This window comes from Schistocerca piceifrons, chromosome 11 (assembly GCF_021461385.2).
Source record: "Schistocerca piceifrons isolate TAMUIC-IGC-003096 chromosome 11, iqSchPice1.1, whole genome shotgun sequence".
In the NCBI taxonomy this organism is placed as follows: Eukaryota; Metazoa; Arthropoda; class Insecta; order Orthoptera; family Acrididae; genus Schistocerca; species Schistocerca piceifrons.
This window is the reverse complement of record NC_060148.1, coordinates 155,119,140-155,139,044: the sequence shown is the minus strand read 5'-3', so window position 1 is coordinate 155,139,044 and position 19,905 is coordinate 155,119,140. Positions and strand designations below refer to the sequence as shown.

The following is a 19,905-nucleotide window of genomic DNA, read 5'->3' as shown; positions in this document are numbered from 1 at the left end:
AACTAAAACAACGCCGCTCCCAATATCTGTCGCTTGATCTTTCATGTGTATTCCAAACAAATTAATAATTTGATACGAACAAAAGGCAAGGGCAACTCCCAACGCAATCACAGATGAGTGAGCTCTCAACACTTCAGAGGCTTCCCACTAGAAACGGTCCCCAAAATAAACGCTGAGAGCTCCTTGACATGCCTCCCACATCTGCCCATCACTTATGCACCTTGGTTATGTTCTGTAACACACGACAGATATCAACACAAGATAAACTGCTTTTCTTACGCAGACTTTACCTAACACATCAAATGCCAAATATACCATTGGTGAAAGCAACCCCGGGCAGGAAGGAACCACCTACGTGAATTCCTTCAAAAAGGATCATACAGGCACCACCAAAGGTTACACTGAGCAGATCGGGTGGGTAACGACCCACTCAGCACGATAACCATAAGATACTCCAGTTGAGCAAGTAAATTAGTACCAACAAATATCGTAACATCACACACACACACACACACACACACACACACACACACACACAAAGCAAAAACTTCCAAGAACGCCGTCCCACATCAGAATGAAGTTCAGAAACCGCTGCTGGAGCTTCCAGCAGAAAATACGAAGAGCCAACCGAGCCCATACCCTAACCTGGCAGACGACTCCAAAATTTAGCAACTAGTTGTCTCCGGGCCAGAGTATCACAGGACCCCACCGGACCTCCACGTAAGACAGGCAGGCAGAACAAGTACACCGACTCCAATTAATCACCATCGCATGGCCAGCACAGTGGCGAGGCGCCTCCGCCCCAGACCACTTTGCTCATATTGCGAGGCACAACCACCTTAGCGCTATTCACCAGCAGGTCAGCAGAGCGAACTTCACGTTCCATGCAATACCCGGAAACAGACTACCATCTCGCTTTCCACCAGCCACCATGAACACACGCCAGCGACTTAATAGCAAATCACCACCGGAGTGTCACCAGCACCAGAACAGCGAACTATAACCGATTATAGCACGCGCTCCAAACAAGATGACAGCATAGCAATGCACGCCATATCAACCTGGAATGACCCATTCCCTCTAACATACTCAAGTGATCACTTCCTGTGTGCTATCCATGCGCCAATTCCTACCCCACCTGAGGGCAAATTTAATTGGCAGCTTTCTAAGGCCGACTGGGGGCTTTACCTCTCCCTCACGACCTTTACACAGCTGTGATGACCACGTAAAGTATCTTCCAAATGTTATCCTTACCGCCGAAGAATGTTCCATACCGTGCACTTCAAGTTTACTGTAGCGTGTCCTGGTCCCTGGTGGACTGAGGCATGCAGCGATGTGATTCACTTGCAGAGATGTGCTCTCCACATCCTAATACATCTGCTGGAGGGCTGGTATCCTCTGTAGTCTGTACATGTGGGACTTTAGAGGCCATCTGCCCCATTTACTAGAGGAAGTTTTGAAAACACAAAGTTTTCTTAAAGTTTATATTGTTTGACTTCGTCACACACATTTATCCAGGGAAACGGGGTGCCTGAATGCTCGTTCTGTGTATCATTGTCTTTGCTATCCCCATTGCCTATATTATGGAATTACCCAATAGGCATCTTCCTTTTCACCAAGGATTTTGTAGTCTGTTACAGTTCCACACCAACCTGTCTCCTTGTGTGGCGTCTTCAGCGTCGTTCCTATCGTCTTTTCTCGTGAAACATGGGCAGTGGTTTTCAATTTTCCACTGCCAAAACCTTTTCTATGAATATTTGGCGGCGTAATGAGTTTCTTACACCATCTTTACATCTTGCTCCTTTTGTTCTTTCATTCATTGAAACTAGAAAATTCCTGGGGCTCATGTCTGATAGGAAACTTCCTTGGTCCTCCCATGTATTCTTACTTGGCTGTACATGGTACCCAGTTCCTCAGTGTCCTACATCTCCTAAGTGGTACTTCCAGGGGAGTGGTTCAGACAACCCTCCTCCATTTTTTTTAAAAAAAAGTCCCATGTCCATTCATAACTAGACTGTGGGTGGTCAGTTCATTCCTCTGCACCTCTGTCCATCATTTGCTGTCTTAACACACTCCACCATCATGGAGTATGTTTCACCACTGGTGGCTTTTACCCGAGCCCGGTTTAGAGTCTATGCAGAAGATGCTGCACAACTAGTCATATTGGCATATCATCTTCCTCAGTGGATAGGTATGCCATTTCTCTTTCACCACTCATCCTATTCCCTCTTACTCGATTACTCCCCAGCCTGCTAGTACAGGTCATGCCATTCATCTCAGTTACCTCTTGGAGTTTGCTTTTGGCTTCTTCTTTGCAGCTTAACTTCACAGTACCTGCCACATTCCTGATGGTTGTGAACCCTTCGCCACCTTAGCTTCGTGTAGCAACCCATGTTCATTGTGGACTTCATTTTCTTCACTTTTATATGCAGGACCCACTGTAGGAAAAAATACATTAATAGTATGGGCCAATCTGTCGTCAAGGTACAAAATTCGTTGCAATATTACACTCTACACGAATTGTACTGACTGGCAGTTGGTTCACCAGTTGATAACTCAAATTTTCAGTATTATGCACCATCACTTGTCCCTCTGAGAAACCTATTAGCCATCCTATTAAATATTTGTGACTGAAGTCCTCAATGTATTTTTTTTCTATCTCTGATTTAAACATATGAACGTTTGCGTGGACCCCATACTTCAAATCCCTTAACAAAACGTTTCAAGTATACATATGAATTGTCAATGTTGCAAGTGCCAGGAGGTATTGACACAACTTCCCAATTTCCTAGATTCAATGTATTATTAAATCAGTGATGTTAGCTATGCTTTCATGTGTTTCCAGCCAGTCAATGCTGTACATCACTACCCCCTGCTCATATATTGGAGGAAAGTAGTTTGCTTTCAATTTAAACCAATTAGGATTAGAGTGAACATAATTACATCGCAGCTTCAAATGACGTGGATACTTGCATACTGCTTGTTTTTATGCAATTTTGAGGAAAAATATCAGGCAGAAATATCCTCAGAGGTATGAACTGAAGTCATGGGAGCATCGAACATTGTACAGCAGCTGGTTCCTATTGGTGAAGTGACAACACAGTTCTTCAGGTGGCCTTAAATCACAAATAGCTCCATACCCCGAACAACATCTAAATTGACAGTTCCATGTTTCTTGAATTTCCACATTCTCAGGCAGCATACCGTTCATAAAGACACTGTAAAATCTCATGATTTTAAGTTTGCTAACGAGTTTTGCCAAATCTGTGTTTTTAATCCTTTTTTCCAGTACCATTGCTGTGGGGCTTTTTTATGTACAACCAAAGCCATTTCCTGTATTGTAAATATAGGCATTTACCTATAGCGATGGCCTCCACGGTCATATTATGCCTTTTAGCTGCTTTGTAATTACTTTTCGCTTTTTCAGGCGTTCTGTACTGCTTGAAATATATCAGTTCTCTTTCTTAATGAAAGCAGTAGCTGACAGCCCAGCAAATGGAGGCATCAGAAACAAAATTATTCCACCAGATGTCTTTGGTATTTGTAGGAACCTGGGCTTTTTAACACATCATTTCCTTTCTTCTTTTTTCCTTAAGGTACCTTTTGCAGCTGTCACCAATTTTTTAAACATCCCATAGGTTTTTCTTCTTCTTTAGAATACAGTGAACTGCATTCAGTATTGGTTGAAGGTTAGTCCAGTATCCAATTTAAGTTCTAGCAAACATTGCCTTATCAACCACATATTCAGAAATAGGTTGTGCTACATGAATATCTGGTCCTTGAAATACCTGCAATATGGTGATCTTTATCTGTAGTGTAGGCAATGGTGTGCACTTTGTATACATTGTCCAATGCATTAAAACCCTTGTCACCATAAGCTAGGTGCTTTTTCAATTTTGTTCCAGCTCCACAGAAATTGTATCTAGAGATACAAACTTCTGATCGCAGATTCTCGAGAATACCACCTCCAACTTTTTTGATACGTTTCCTAGCACTCATCTCACACTACTGCACGGTTTGAGCTTTGCTTTTCGAATTACATAGCAATTTCTGGGTGTTTACACAGCTGTTGAGCTCTGATGAGAAACTAATCCATTTCATCAGTGTCCAGTTCCATTGACATTTTATGACCCGCTCTATGAGGAACATAATGGGTTCAAAGCTTTCCTGTAATTCGTTTGTGACTTCAATAGGTTTGCTCTTAATTCTATTGTGAATAATGGGATTATACTCGTCAATGATTTGTGGCTGTATGTTGAACATTTGAACATATGTTGAAGATTAAATTGCTTCCACATTCCATTTTTGATGGCCCAGTTCAACCATATGACAATACTAGTTTCCAAATGGGAGAATGTTGAATAGTGATTTATCCCACATAACTCGAATTCTGCTTAGAAATGTCTATCGTAAAATTCACTTCCATCATATGCCTTCAAGATTGATGGACAGTCGATTTAGTCCTGTCTGCAACAATTGTTCAGAAAGCTCTCAAACCTCCTTCCCTGTCTTTACATTCAAAGGTAAGGCCCAAGCGAAATTGGAATGTGTATGTGTCTGTGACTATGAGATCGTACTTGCAGCCATTATGTGATAGTAAGTAGTTTTGCATATCCAAGCGATCAGCCTGCCATGCATAATCCATTCCTCGTATTATCAGATATATTCTGCATGCAGGTCTGTAAAGCTCATGAACAACTCTCTCCACAGTTACTCAACAATGCATAATTTTCGAAGCCTAGGTAAGATCGATAATGTTTTGTTCATGTGATCTGCATTCTCTTCACCAGCTTAAGCTGTAAACAGTCGTAATCGATCTATGTTTCCATTTAGTTACCATAATTTATATATTCTAGAAGTAGATTGTTCAGTCTTTCAGGCTAAACCTCGGTTATTTTACCTGCACTATGGTTCTTCTCTTTTCCTATCTAATACCTCATTCTCTTTCCTTTTAGCCCATATTTTCACCTGGTGGCGGAAAGTGAAAAATTATTTTTCAGCATGCTCGGTGAGAACATTTAATATACATCCTACAGTGTTACAGCATCCTGTAATGTATAGAGCGCACACTATAGCACCTGCAACACTGTGTTTAATTATAATCACTTAAAACACCTTGGATCGACTTCTTGTTATGAAAACAGGGTGCTTTTCAAAAATTTTACCCTCAGTAAATTCATAATAAAGTTGCTATGACGTCTTGCAGATACCACACTCGTTTTTTTATCAACAGCTTTTGTTTATTGTTATTTAGGTATAATAATTATGGTGACCTCTGTCAGTGTCTTTTACAATATGCAGTGTGCCCCATGTCTCTGTAACCATTCAAACCAGCCTGATCGGACTTATTATTCTCCACGAGTTCTGCCCCGCAGCTCATGGTCTAGTAGCTAGCATTGTTGTTTCTGGATCATGGGATCCTGGGTTCGATTCTTGGCTGGGTTGGGGACTTTCTCTACCTAATGACTGGGTGTTTGCATTGTCCTCATCATTTGATCATCATCATCATTCGTGACAGTGGCTACATTGGACTGTGTGAAAAAGTACTGTGTGAGAAAGAACAGTGTGAAAAAGAACAGTGTGAGGAACAGGACTGTGTGAGGAACAGGACTGTGTGAGGAACAGGACTGTGTGAGGAACAGGACTGTGTGAGGAACAGGACTGTGTGAGGAACAGGACTGTGTGAGGAACAGGACTGTGTGAGGAACAGGACTGTGTGAGGAACAGGACTGTGTGAGGAACAGGACTGTGTGAGGAACAGGACTGTGTGAGGAACAGGACTGTGTGAGGAACAGGACTGTGTGAGGAACAGGACTTTTGACCATGCAGTTGAGTGCCTGACAAAGCCATCATCATCATCAGAATCATACATGAATTCCGAGAGTAAGAGAACTGTACTTCAACGTAAATTTGGATAATTGATTTATGAAGTTGTGAATGGTAGTAATATTCATCAAGATTACATGATGGAAATTGGTGATACAAATTCAGAAAATGTCTTTGTGGTGGTAGTAGTGGTCGTCGTGGAAATGATAACAGAGAGCATAGTCATATCACCATGATTCCTGCTTTTATGGTAGGGGAAACTCAAGTGGATAAATGCACAATCCAAGCAATGTTAATGCTAGACAATATGACATTGCTTTGCAGATTCCTGCCCTGTGACCTAGTGGTAATGCGTTGGGCAGGAATCGAGACATTGAACTAGAAATCAGGTGTACTTTTCCTTGAAGGTATTTTAGATGAGGTTCAACAGTGATGAAACAAAATCTTGATAATACAAAAATGTTCAAAAGAATGTACCTTCTTTGCATGATATTGATGTTTCTGAGAAAAAGCTTTAATAGGCTTGCTTGTATTCACAACAGTCTCCAACCCTGGCCTCAAGTGCATTGACAATCTTTCCTTAGTAGGTGGAACCAGATGTAATATTTTCATGGTAATGTAAGAAACGACCCACCAGGGTAGCGGAGAGCACTAACGCACTACTTTGTGGATTCCGGTAGGCGTGCCGACCCCGGATCGAATCCACCTGGCAGATTAACAACGAAGGGCCAGTGTGGCAGCCAGCCAGCCTGGATGTGGTTTTTAGGTGGTTTTCTACATCCTGCTAGGTGAATACCAGGCTGGTCCCCATATACTGCCTCAGTTACACAGCTTGCAAACATTCGCATTTTACAATGGGTTACACTAGGTGCAAACAGTTTGGGTACACTAATTATGTCCCCGAGGTGGGGAGGGGCATGTCTTCGGGAGTGGCGACCCCATCGTAATACTAGCCTGTATGTAATGGCACATCGCAACCAGCCTTGGCCGAAAGACTGAGTAAAGGTTGGGAAGTCCCATTGTTCCCCCAACCCAACTAGTTGTTGGGTAGAAGGTTACCGGCGTAGATAGATCGAATATGAGAGACTGTTTTTGTTCATACTGACAGCTCTTTAGTTGGAGAATTGAGAGAACAAAGGAAGGAATAAAATAGAGGTAATAGCTATCATGCCAAAATCTTTAACAGATGTGGTGTAAACCATCAGCAGTGTTACTGTCCAGGCTGTAGTATGTGTGTTGATAAAATACATGTTCACTTCCATCATTACTGCAACCATAAAAAAGAAATGCAACGTATATCTATTTAAAAAAGCTGATAAAAATGCTCCTAAGCCTTTTTAAAAGACAGTCTCCAACCTTGATCTGATGACGTAAGTTTAGAAAAGTTGTGGAATGTTTTCAACGAGATAGTATCGACAGCAATTGAGAGATATATACCACATAAAATAATAAGTGATGGTACTGACCACCCTTGGTACACTATGTGGGTGAGATCGTTGTTGCAGAAGCAACGAAAACAGCATCCCAAAGTTAGAAGAATGCAAAATCCTCAAGATTGGCAAAGTTTTACAGAAGTTCGAAATATGGCGCGTACTTCAATGCGAGATGCTTTCAATAATTTCCACAACGAAATTCTGTCTCGAAATCTGGCAGAAAACCCAAAGAGATTCTGGTCATACATAAAGCACACCAGTGGCAAGACGCAATCAATACCTTCACTGCGCGATAAGAACAGTGAAGTCACTGATGACAGTGCCACTAAAGCAGAGTTATTAAACACAGTTTTCCGAAACTCTTTCACCAAAGAATACGAAGTAAAAGTTCCTGAATTCCAATCAAGAACAACTGCCAAGGTGAGAAACATAGCAGATATCCTCGGAGTAACGAAGCAGCTTAAATCACTTAATAAATTGTATATCAATCAGGTTCCTCTCAGGGTATGCTGATAAAATAGCTCCATATTTAGCAATTATATACAACCACTAGCTCACAGAAAGATATGTACCTAATGACTGGAAAGTTGCTCAAGTCATACCAATACCCAAAAAGGGAAATAGGAGTAATCCGCTGAATTACAGGCCTATATCACTAACGTCGATTTGCAGTAGGGTTTTGGAACATATACTGTATTCAAAAATTATGAGGTACCTCGAAGAAAAACGATTTGACAGTCAGCACGGTTTCAGAAAATATCGTTCTTGTGAAACACAACTAGCTCTTGATACTCATGAAGTAATAAGTGTTATCGACAAGGGTTGTCAAATTGATTCCATATTTTTAGATTTCCAGAAGGCTTTCGAAACTGTTCCTCAGAGGCGTCTTCTAACCAAACTGTGTGCCTACAGAATATCGCCTCAGTTGTGCGCCTGGATTCGTGATTTCATTTCATAAAGGTCACAGTTCGTAGTAATAGACAGAAAGTCATTGAGTAAAACAGAAGTAATATCCGGCGTTCACCAAGGAAGTGTTATAGGCCCTCTATTGTTCCTGATCTATATTAACAACATAGGAGACAATTTGAGTATCCGTCTTAAATTGTTTGCAGATGATGCTGTCATTTACCGTCTTGTAAAGTTATCAGATGATCAAAACGACTTGCAAAATGATTTAGATAAGATATCTGTATGGTGCAAAAAGTGGCAATTGACGCTGAATAAGTAAGTCTGAAGTTATTCACACGAGTCCTAAAAGAGATGAGCTACATTACAATTATGTGATAAGTCACACTAATCTGAAGGCGTTAAATTCAACTAAATACTTAGGGATTACAAGTAACCTAAATTGGAGAGATCACACAGATAATATTGTGGTTAGAGCAAACCAAAGACTGCAATTCATTGGCAAAACACTTAGAAGGTGCAACAGGTCTACTAGAGAGACAGCTTACACCACACTTCTCCACCCTGTTCTGGAGCATTACTGTGCAGTGTGGGACCCGCATCAGGTGGGACTGACGGATGTCATTGAAAAAGTACAAAGAAGGGCAACCCGTTTTGTATTATCGCGAAATAGGGGACATAGTGTCACAGACATGGTACATGAATTGGAGTGGCAATCATTAAAACAAAGGCGTTTTTCGTTGCGATAGGATCTTCTCATGAAATTTCAATAACCAGTTTTCTTCTCCAATTGCGAAAACATTCTGTTGGCACCCAATTAAATAGGGAGAAATGATCATCACGACAAAATAAGAGAAATCAGGGCTCGCACAGAAAAATTTAAGTGCTCGTTTTTCCAGTGTGCTGTTCGAGAGTGGAATGGTAGAGAGACAGTTTGAAGGTGGTTCATTGAATCCTCTGCCAGGCACTTCATTGTAAATAGCAGAGTAATCACGTAGATGTAGATGAATAGTTTATCAATGTACCTGCCACACGAAATGCTGTGCAGTAAATTTTAAGGATATGACACAAGTACCCAGTACCTACACAATGCCTACATGGAGGTCTCTCAAACAATTGATAAATAATTAACATCAAAATTTATTTATCCTTGAAGTTTCCCAGAAAGATCGGCACAGTAAAACAATTTTAATTAAAAATTTTTATTTGTAGTACTTTGAGAAACATACGAAAATATTTCTTTGAAACCTTACTTGCATATTACTTGGATTTTTTTTGTTCCTTCTTAATGTTCAGTTACTTCACTTTCATATGTATGAAACCATGTGTGCTGCATGGCCAGTAATCACCGTGAAACGTCGTCCATACAAATAACACCGGAAATAGGTTATTCCGAAAATTAATGCCAATAACTCCTTCTCAGTTGTTGAGTAATTTTTTTTCTGCATTGTTTAAATGTCTGGAAGCATATGCTATCGGGTGCTCCTACCCATCTATTTCCTGAGGTAATACTATACCCAAAGCAAAATTGCTAGTCACAAGATAATATAAACTTTTTTACTAAAGTCTGAAAAAGCCAAAACCGGACTAGATGGTAACATCTTTTTTAACTTTTGAAAAGCCTCTCCGCATGCTGCTGACCAGCGAAATTTTGCTCCTTTCTTCAACAACTGCGTGAGGGGCCTTGCAATTTCCGAAAATTTTGGAATATACCTCCCGTAAAAATTAGCGAGACCTAAATAAGACTGCAACTCCTTTACTTTTGTAGGTGTCGGAAAATTCATTACCACCTCTACAAGTTTTGGGTCCGTGCGGACGGCCTCCTGTCCTATAATATGACCTAAATAACGGACTTCGTGCAACAAAAAATGACATTTTTCCATATGAAGAGTTAACTGCACTGCTTTCAGACGATCGAAAACTTCGCGCAAACAGCGCACATGTTCTTGCACGTCCTTTGAGAAAACAGTTATGTCGTCCAAATATACCATACACTGATTAGGTTTCAGCCCTCGTCACACGCTATGTAGTAACCATTGGAAGGTTGCCGGAGCATTTTTGAGTCCGAAAGGCAATCACCGACAACGAAAATTACCTGTAGGTGTTGAAAAAGCTGTTTTCGGTCGGTCTTTCGGGGAGACCACCAACTGGTGGTACCCGCTTCGAAGATCCAAGGTCATGAAGTACCGACACTGACCCAAATTATCCAGAGTTTCAGTGATGTTAGGCATTGGGTATGCATCCGATACAGTCTTTTGACTCAGGAAACTATAACCACAATGATATGCCTTGCCCCCCATCAGGTGATTTTTGTACCGACTATTACGACAGAAGCAGACCAGGGACTACTACTGGTTTCTATTATCCCATCCCTAAGCTATTGATTAATAAAGTCTTCTGTGACAGGCTGTAAACTTTTTGGAACACTATACGGACGTTTACACAGGTGCTTCATTCCCAGTGGAGATGTAATGCTGAATGACGGGCAGTGGACCATGAGAATTAAATAACTCTTTATATTCTGTCGAAAGGTTCTCCATGACTTCTCTGTTTTGCCCTTCTAAATGTGCTACTTTATCCCTCAGTGCGGACCAGCTGACACTATCCCGGCATTGTGTAATCTGCTGTGAAATCCTTATCCAGTTCAACTTCCCCTATTATCTTCAGATTCGCTGTTACAGTACCCCATGCTAACTGCACCTCTTCAAGGCCAAAATTATCAATACTGACAGTCGCAACCTTTTGCCTTCAGAGGTCATGCTACGGCGTGTGAAACACTTCATTTTATCCAGTGGCTCAATCTCAAAGGTTCAACGACACACAACGAATTTACCGGCACGCTAGCTCCAACATCTGCCCAGATTATTTTCCCTGTACCATTCGGTATAGTATCCCGCGAATTAACCCTAAGAGACCTTGTACGTAGTTTAGGTGGCCCACCCGACGTCTGGGCGTTTCCTTTGACAGTAATGGTTTTTTGGCTTCAGAACCTAGGCAAAATTGTATTCCATCCAGTTCTACTGTACGCCGTTCCAGGTTAACTTTTGCATGATGCGCAACCAGGAAATCCAATAAGAGTAAGACATCGTGGCTGCTGCCAACAGGTGGAAGAACTTCTACCTTCACCTGGAAGTTCCTCATTTCCGCTTGGAATTTTAACACCGCTGATCCGAGTGACTTCACCTGTCCCCCACCCACGCCACTTAACGCCCAGCGTGGTGGTTTTAATTCTACTGTACCGAGTACATTTCTACTCGCCACAGATACCTGAGACCCGGTATCCAATAAAAATTTGCATGGTCTGCCCCTCACCAAGCCGGTCAGAAAAAAGTCAGCCACTGATTCTGCACTAGCATTAATTCTTACCGGGGGTGTTGCACAGTGGACACACCGCCCCATGCCCCATTTAACTGAGGGGGGTGAGGCCCACCTTGCGGTTTCCTATCATGTTTCTGCCAGGACCCATTGCAATTACGCTCCATACGACCCCAACGTCTGCATTTCCTGCACTGCACTTCCTTGCAAACGCGTCTAACGCGTCTAATGTGTCCCATCCGGTCACATCCAAAACATTTTATTTCTGCATTAAACACTGCTTTCCTGTCCTGCGTCTTTGTTACTGCTTCAACTTCCTCTAACGCCACAGCGATTCCGACTGCCTCTTTGAAAGTCTTAGGGAATTCCATCCTAATCTTGTGGAAGGTTTCGGGTTGTATTCCCTGCAAAAATACGTCTAGTGACCTCTGCTCAGCTTCCTGGAGAATGGCTTCATTAACCCTATCAGAATCCGTTAGCTCATAGGTATTAACATTAATTTTTCGAATTCGATCTACAAAAGCTTCTATGGAGTCCCCATTCCTTTGATACATTCTATTCAATTGTTCCCGATAATATTTAGACGTATTTTTCCTCTGATATCTTTCCAGCAACCCTTTTTTGAATACTTCAAATGTCCAAGTATCCCTTAATGCTTCATGGCATGTAACGTACACTCTGGCATCCCCAGTTACTTTCAACTTAGCCACATGCAAAAGCGTTTTTGCACCCCAGTTTAGCGGCCGTGCTATGGTTCAAAAAAAAATCATAACATCCTCCCCAGCTTTTCCTGAGAAAGGAGTGACCAAAGATGCAGCGTTAGTGTCAAGAATTACTGCATTAACAGGAAACCATTCTTTGCTCGCCTCTTTAGACCAAGCAAGCTCTATCTCTAATTCCGACACTCACTCAGTTAGCTGCTGAATAGCCACCTCGGCTGACACAGACTGCTCCATCACTACCAGCTATCGAATCAAGACTACAGTAAGCCCAGAAAGAAGAACAATAAGTGAAGACGGACTATGCTACAGGTTCAGACAAACCACCAAACGAAAAATTGGCACTTGTCATGTTGCAGGAGTTGCTGATCCATTGTTGCCCTTCTCAAATGCCACATACCCTCGTCGATTACCAACCACAATTTCGTGCAAATACAGGGAGAAGACCACTACTGTCACCAATCGTAACAGGAGTGTGTGATACGCAGGTTGCCTGACTGACACCACTTGTTATAGGATGACTGGAGCGGGTGACATGGTCAGGGTTGTAGGGCGTGGCTGGGTAGAAGAAGGTGGCTGTTTTTAACAATCTTCCTCTTTATTTTGGTTCTTCCAATACATTTTCCGGTAGCTCAGCCCCACTGCTTGTGTTGTGGTGGAGACGTGCTGATGCTTGCAGTCCGGGGAATGCGACACTGTGCTTGGTCAGCAGTTGTGCGGGCAGGAGATTAGCAGCACGAGGCACGGCCCAGTTCGCAGACGCGGTGGCTCGTGATGACGCCGGGAGTCGACGGTGCAGCAGCAGGCAACGCCCCCCGGCGGCCGGTCCTCAGGGACAGGGACATGGACAGCATCACTGATAACGTCTTAACAGCAACCAAACGCCCAATCGGTCGAACCGAATGCCGACGCCCACCTCTGATGTCCTTAAATAGTGTAGACCACTGCTGAATCGGCTGGTTACACAGCGGCGTGTTCATTAGAGGGTTCTTGATGAGTTGGCTAATGCAACTTCGCCACACGCGGCCCGCACCTGCGTAATTCTGCTAATGCTGCATTCTGATGGCTGCCGCGTACGTACACACATACTGACGCTCATTGCAAAACTGTGTCACCTGCATAACATGCTGGCTGGCCTTCATCAGCTGTTTGCCGTGAGGCTGGCACATCGTGCACTGAAACTCACTAAATCACAATTTCGCACTGTATTTCTTAAAAATAACCCCTTGTCATCTACGGTTGTTAAGTTCTGGAATCTGTCACTTCATTATAATACCAGTTACTTTGAAAAAAAAACGTGTGATCGCAGTTAGTAGTTAAAAACACTCGAATTTTGTCAGATACCATACCAAACAAAACTATACATCAAACACATTGAAAAAAAATTCAGATGTCACAATCAGAATACAAGGAAACCACTGAAGCATGCAGGCCCTCAGTATTTTTTAATCTTTCATGTCCAACACGATGTACATACCGGGGACCTGAAATGCATCACACGTTTCTGTTCTGTGGGAAACGGTTTAACTGCAGGTATAATAACGAAACCCAGATACTACAGGTGTAGCTCATGCATCAGCTGTTATCACCGCCTCTCAATATGTAGTGTTAGCCTTCATTGTTTGATGGGTGATGATGTGGCCATTTATATGTATCGTTCAGTCAACAGTTCTCTGCAATGCTAGGTGACAAGATGTTGGGAAGATGTAAAAATTTAATATGTAAAAATTTTCAAAAAGGCTCACTCCAAGTGAACTGGAAAATTTGCAACCATTTCCATCTGTTCAGACAGTATTTCCATTTGTGGAAGGCTTCATATAAGTTGCAGTGCCAAAAACAGTTTTAGATTAACTGCAAGTGTGTCATTCACATTGATTCATCAGTATGCAAATTTTTCCCTTGATTGATGTGACATTGATTCTTGTTCATGAACCGTCATTATCCAGCTGCTCAACATCCATTCTAGATACTTAATCAAAATATTGATGCTTGCACTAGTTGTTGACCTATTGGGAATCAAACAAAAAAAAAAATGTTAACTAGGTGAAATAAATCTATCGTTTCTAATGGTGAAAGTGTTGACAAAACAAAGAGAATGCACTTACAGAGCTAAGATAATGGAAGAGTAATATTTAAAAATTATTTCTCTTAAACAAATCTGAAATACCTTGAACTTAGGAATTTTGAATTAAAACTTGTAACTGATACATTTTTGATACCTTTAATTAACTGGTGTAGATTACTAACTATTAGCACTGTATTTTAGAAAGATTGTAACACGTGAAAGTGAAGTATTTTAATTCTCATCTAAAAATTTCAGATCAAGTAGGCTGTGACTCAGATTAATCATTATTGAATTCCATCTGGTTATTTTCGTTTTAAACCATTTTTACCTCATCGGTCTTTAGCTTCTGCTGGAATATTGTAATTTTACATCAGTAACAGTTACTGAATATGTAATTTCTTATTCACTTTTATGATTTGTGGCCTATAGTACTGAATTTATGATCACTCAAATATTGTTTCTTTGTTGTATATTTTATTTAACATTATCCTCCTCACTCTTCAGATTTACTCAGACTACTGGTGGGAGCGGCAGCGTATCATGTGAGGAAACTTGTCACCATAGACTGGTGATAGACATGGAGAAGTCAACACATGGGTTCAGTACCAATACAGAAGATGTGACTATTGATAAGGAATGCTCAGTTGCCACCCAATATGACTGCAGTACAAGGGAAAAGGAATTTCATGTATATAGCTGTAATTTCTGCCTACAAAGCTTTCCTTCCAAATACAGACTCATAATGCATGTGTTTACGCACATTGGTGGTACGCAACCACCTTTGTATGTTTGTAAGTGGTGTGGTGAGGTATTTGACAGTAATGTTGGCTTGAAAAAGCATATGAGAATGAGTGAGAATTGTCAATTTTTAACTGCTGATGGTCATGAAAGATATGGCCATAGTGATGAGCGTCAAAGCAGTACCTTGTTGGATAGCGAGCCAGAAGTTTCTGTCACACAGCACAGTGAGCAGTCTTCATGTAAGGAAACTTGGAAAGTGTCAAAGAAGCCCTCTAACGACATGTGTAACACACACATGACAAATGATAGAGAGAAAAAAAGTAATTATGGAACTTCGTCTATAGCTGTTAATGTAAGTGCCCAGGCTGATCTACTTACTGCAAACAGAACTGACAGATGTGGTATTTGTGGCAAATTGTTTGCTAGGTCAGGTGATCTCAAGAGACATTGTTCCATTCATACCGGGAAAAGACTTCACAAATGTGAAATTTGTGACAAATGGTTTGCCCGGTCAGGTAATCTAAAGGCTCACATATTAATTCACACCGGAAAGAAACCGCACAAATGTGAGATTTGTGGGAAATCTTTCACGATCTCAGGCAGTCTCAAGAAACACGTATTACTTCACACTGGAAAGTTACCTCACAAGTGTGAGATTTGTGGGAAATGTTTTGCCTTGTCAAGCAATCTCAAGATACACACATTAATTCACGCTGGAATTAAACCTCATACATGTGAGATTTGTGGGAAATGTTTTGCCTTGTCAAGCAATCTCAAGATACACACATTAATTCACACTGGAATTAAACCTCATACATGTGAGATTTGTGGGAAATCTTTTGCTAGGTCAGGTGATCTCAAGAAACATGTATTAATTCACACTGGAAAGAAACCTCACAAATGTAAAATTTGTGGGAAATCTTTTGCTAGGGGGCACCATCTCAAGAGACATACATTAATTCACACTGGAAAGAAACTTCTCAAATGTGATATTTGTGGGAAATCTTTTGCTGGGTCAGGTGTTCTCAAGAGACATGTTTTACTTCACACTGGTAAGAAACCTCACAAATGTGAGATTTGTGAGAAATCTTTTGCTAGGTCAGATGATCTCAAGATACACACATTCATTCACACTGGAAAGAAACCTCACAAATGTGAGATTTGTGTGAAATCTTTTGCTAGGTCAGGTGATCTCAAGAAACATATATTAATTCACACTGGAAAGAAACCCCACAAATGTGAGATTTGTGGGAAATCTTTTGCTTTGTCAGGAAATCTCAAGACACATGTATTAATTCACACTGGAAAGAAACCTCACAAGTGTGAGATTTGCGACAAATCGTTTGCCCAGTCACCTCATCTGAAGCAACATGGATTAATTCACACTGGAAAGAAACCTCACAAATGTGAGATTTGTGGGAAATCTTTTGCTAGGTCAGGCGTTCTCAAGCAACATGCATTAATTCACTCTGGAAATAATCCCCATGAATGCGATATTTGTGGGAAATGTTTTTCTAGCTCAGGTGATCTCAATACACACTCATTAATTCACACTGGAAATAAACCCCACAAATGCGATATTTGTGGCAAATCGTTTGCCACATCAGGTTCTCTCAAGACACACACAATAATCCACAGTGGAAAGAAACCTTACAAATGTGAGATTTGTGGGAAGTCTTTTGCCCAGTCAGGTCATCTCGAGAGTCACATATTAATTCACACTTTAAAGAAACCGCACAATTAAGATTTGTGGCAAATCATTTGCTAGATCAGGTGATCTCAAGACACGTACTTTAGAACACATTAGGAGGAGACCTCACAAATGTGATGTGACAAAAGTTTCATTCAGGTGGGAACTCTCAAGACACATGCACTACTTCACATCAAAAAGAAATTACGACAAATAGATTTTCCTGGTTGGTGCTCTCAAGGCCTATAAAACAATGGATGTGGCAGGGTGACAGTAAATTGTATTGCCTGTGAAATAAAATTAAAATGTGGTAGGATTGTGAAAAAATGTGCAATAATGTGACAATATATAAATCCGTATCTGCCGCTTTACATGTCAAGAAATGGTAATCTTAAATACTCCAGAAACATGAATCAAATGTGTTTTTGTCATTAGCACTGCTGCTTTTTCCCATCGATCTTGAGACAAGAAGATTGTGAATTGTGATAAATCCTTACATTTGTCAGTAATCGTAAGTACTATGCAATATTCAGTATAAGGCCAAGGAAATGTTATGACTTGCTGTTTATTATTCCAAACAAAGTCATCATGTAGTACTTGTATCTCTGTATTTTGGAAACAGTGACAGTAAAAATATATTCATGGCACTTGATTCATTCAGAACGGTAACCTCAAAACTGGAGAAACACAATTATAATAATTGTTTTACTCGGACATGTTTTCTCAAGAGATTTGCTGTGTCATTAATAGTGTGTACATTTATGTTCTGTTAGTACTAATCCTGCATAAGTACGCGTAACAACAAATATAGCAACCTGCTTAATAGCATGTTTGTCCACCTTTGGAACACAGTACTTGACACATCATTTACATGTATCTGGGTTTATGTTGCACCAGTTGTAATCCACACGTTTAGATCAGCTAAATGGTGTGGTCCAGACATCGGTGTTAGTTACCATGCTACTCAGACCAATGTGGAGTCATTCTGCACGTGTGACATGGACAATTATCCTGCTGTGAAAGATGCCTTCAGCATGGGAGAGCTCACCAGGAATGCAGTTGCAATAAAGGTCACATAGTCTGCAACTATCATGATGCCTTCTATTACTACCAAATGTCCCAAAGGAGCCAAAGTGACTGCCCCATAGCATAATGCGCCCTCCATCTGGTGCCATTCACCTATATAGCATATCTGGATGTACAACTGACCTGGTGTAACAGGAAATGTCACCTATCCTCATAGTTGACATTTGCAATGACCTTCATTCCAGCCTCAGTGATCCCTTGCCCACTGCAGTCGCAATTGAACATTTTGGTGGATCGATATGGAAACATACAGTGACCATATATATTGTAGAGCCCCATGTTCAACAATGTACATGTACATTGAATTGTCTGTTCAAAAACGTGTATGGCTGCTCTAGCATTGTTATCCCTCATTAGATAAGCCACATATTGCCTCATGTCCAGCTTTACAGAGCAGGGTAGCATCTGACTTCCATGATTGGTGTTGAAGTGTATATGTATTACATCATTTCATAAGGTTATGGATTTATCACCTTTCAGCCATATCCACAGATGTTCACAACAGTATCATAGATCCAGCCCACCAGCTTCACCACTTTTGAGCTGTTAGTTTCCAGTTGCCATGCCATTGTAACTTCACGTTTGCTAAAGTCACTTATGTCATTGGATTTACATGTTTGCAACCCATCTAACTGGTAGAACAATTCCTTGTAAATCTCTAGTCTGCTTATATACTTGTAGTCTGCTTACTGCATCATGTGCACACATGTGGCGTTCATTCTCCTCATTGGCAGTGTTCATGACATTTTTGCCCATCAGTACATCTTCACGTAAATGGGTCAGATGCGAAACTGTGTAATCTAAGAAATTCGTCATGCTTGGTTGCCATTTACACCAGTGCACAATAGCTGCATTTTTTTGTGAAATATTTTTGTTTCACAAAGCTCTGCACATGATTCAGAGATAATGTAGATAAGTGTTATGCACCAAAGCTCTTAATTATTTGTTCACGATTTAATACTGTGTAAGTTCTACAAAAAAAATGAAATAGGTAAACAAACATTATGTGTTATGATTTGATTCCAGTTATTTGTATACACAAGAACAACATTTTGGAGAGCTCAGAACGTGAGCACCAAATATTTCTTGTTATATTCAAAGATGTTTCCATTGTGGGTATTTTTCTTAATTTGTGTAAATATACATGAGGTTTTTGGAAATCTGTACTTACGCTTCATTTTTAATTTCAGAACGATTGTTTTTAATTTTCTACCTATTTGTTATTGTTGAAAGTGGTTTAGTATGTTCCATTATATGTGTAACAATGGGAGATAGTTGTAATTGATTGTCACTGTTCTGTGTTGCTACACTTTAGCTGTGACACTTTGTAGTGATGTGATTACATTGTATCCCATCTTTCTCATGATAGTATATCCACAACTGCTGTATAGGTTATTCATAATAGCAAACATCCATATACATTTGTATTAAATATTAAATTTGTATTAAATATTATTTTCCAATAAAAGGAAAGAAAAACGGGGTTTCTGGACAATAGCCTTATATTCAGATGAATCTGAAAATGTACTACAAAGTGTGATGACTATACATTTATGAATCTCTAAGAAACTGTAAAATTTGTAGTAAAATGTTAAGAAAGCTACACAATATGGCCTGAATATCTATAGGCATCAGCTATGGATGGGTCATATGGTGTTTCTCTGGTACACGAGATGTAAGCAGAAAATAAGCACATTCAGTGGTTGTGTGGAAAACCACCCAAAGAACTGAGTCTACATAAACACAGTACATACCCATAAATTAAAAGTGTAACTGCACGTATTAAAATAATAACCTAAGCTAATAACTACAGAATAAACTATTGTATAAGAGTTGGCAAGGACAAGTCAGTTGTAGGTTGTGGATCCAGGAGCACAGGGTAATCAAGCATATTGTTTAAAGAAAATAGAGTACTTTAAAACAACTGACTGGTGTTTACATCAGAACTTTACTTCTAAGGCCACTGACAGACTGAGGTCATAGTGCTGGAGAATGGGATAGAAGCACACCTCTGATCAGACTGAAAGCTGGTTGCCAATAGTGAGCCTAATTGATCCCAGCTATGCTGTATGGCCCCATGTGACCATTAACAGCGGTCTGATTGGTTGCTGGATGGTTGTCTAG

The 19,905-nt window shown here is 40.6% G+C and overlaps 1 protein-coding gene across 1 annotated transcript in view; it reads left to right on the top strand.

The window, feature by feature from the left end:
• The window catches only part of LOC124720360 (zinc finger protein 492-like), a 63,753-nt gene extending 46,566 nt beyond the window's left edge, over nt 1-17,187 (top strand). Inside the window, exon 5 of the mRNA XM_047245691.1 lies at nt 14,769-17,187. Coding sequence (XP_047101647.1) covers nt 14,769-16,749 — 1,981 coding nt within the window. The 3' untranslated portion in view covers nt 16,750-17,187. The remainder of the gene's footprint in view (nt 1-14,768) is intronic.
• Nucleotides 17,188-19,905: the final 2,718 nt, after the last annotated feature.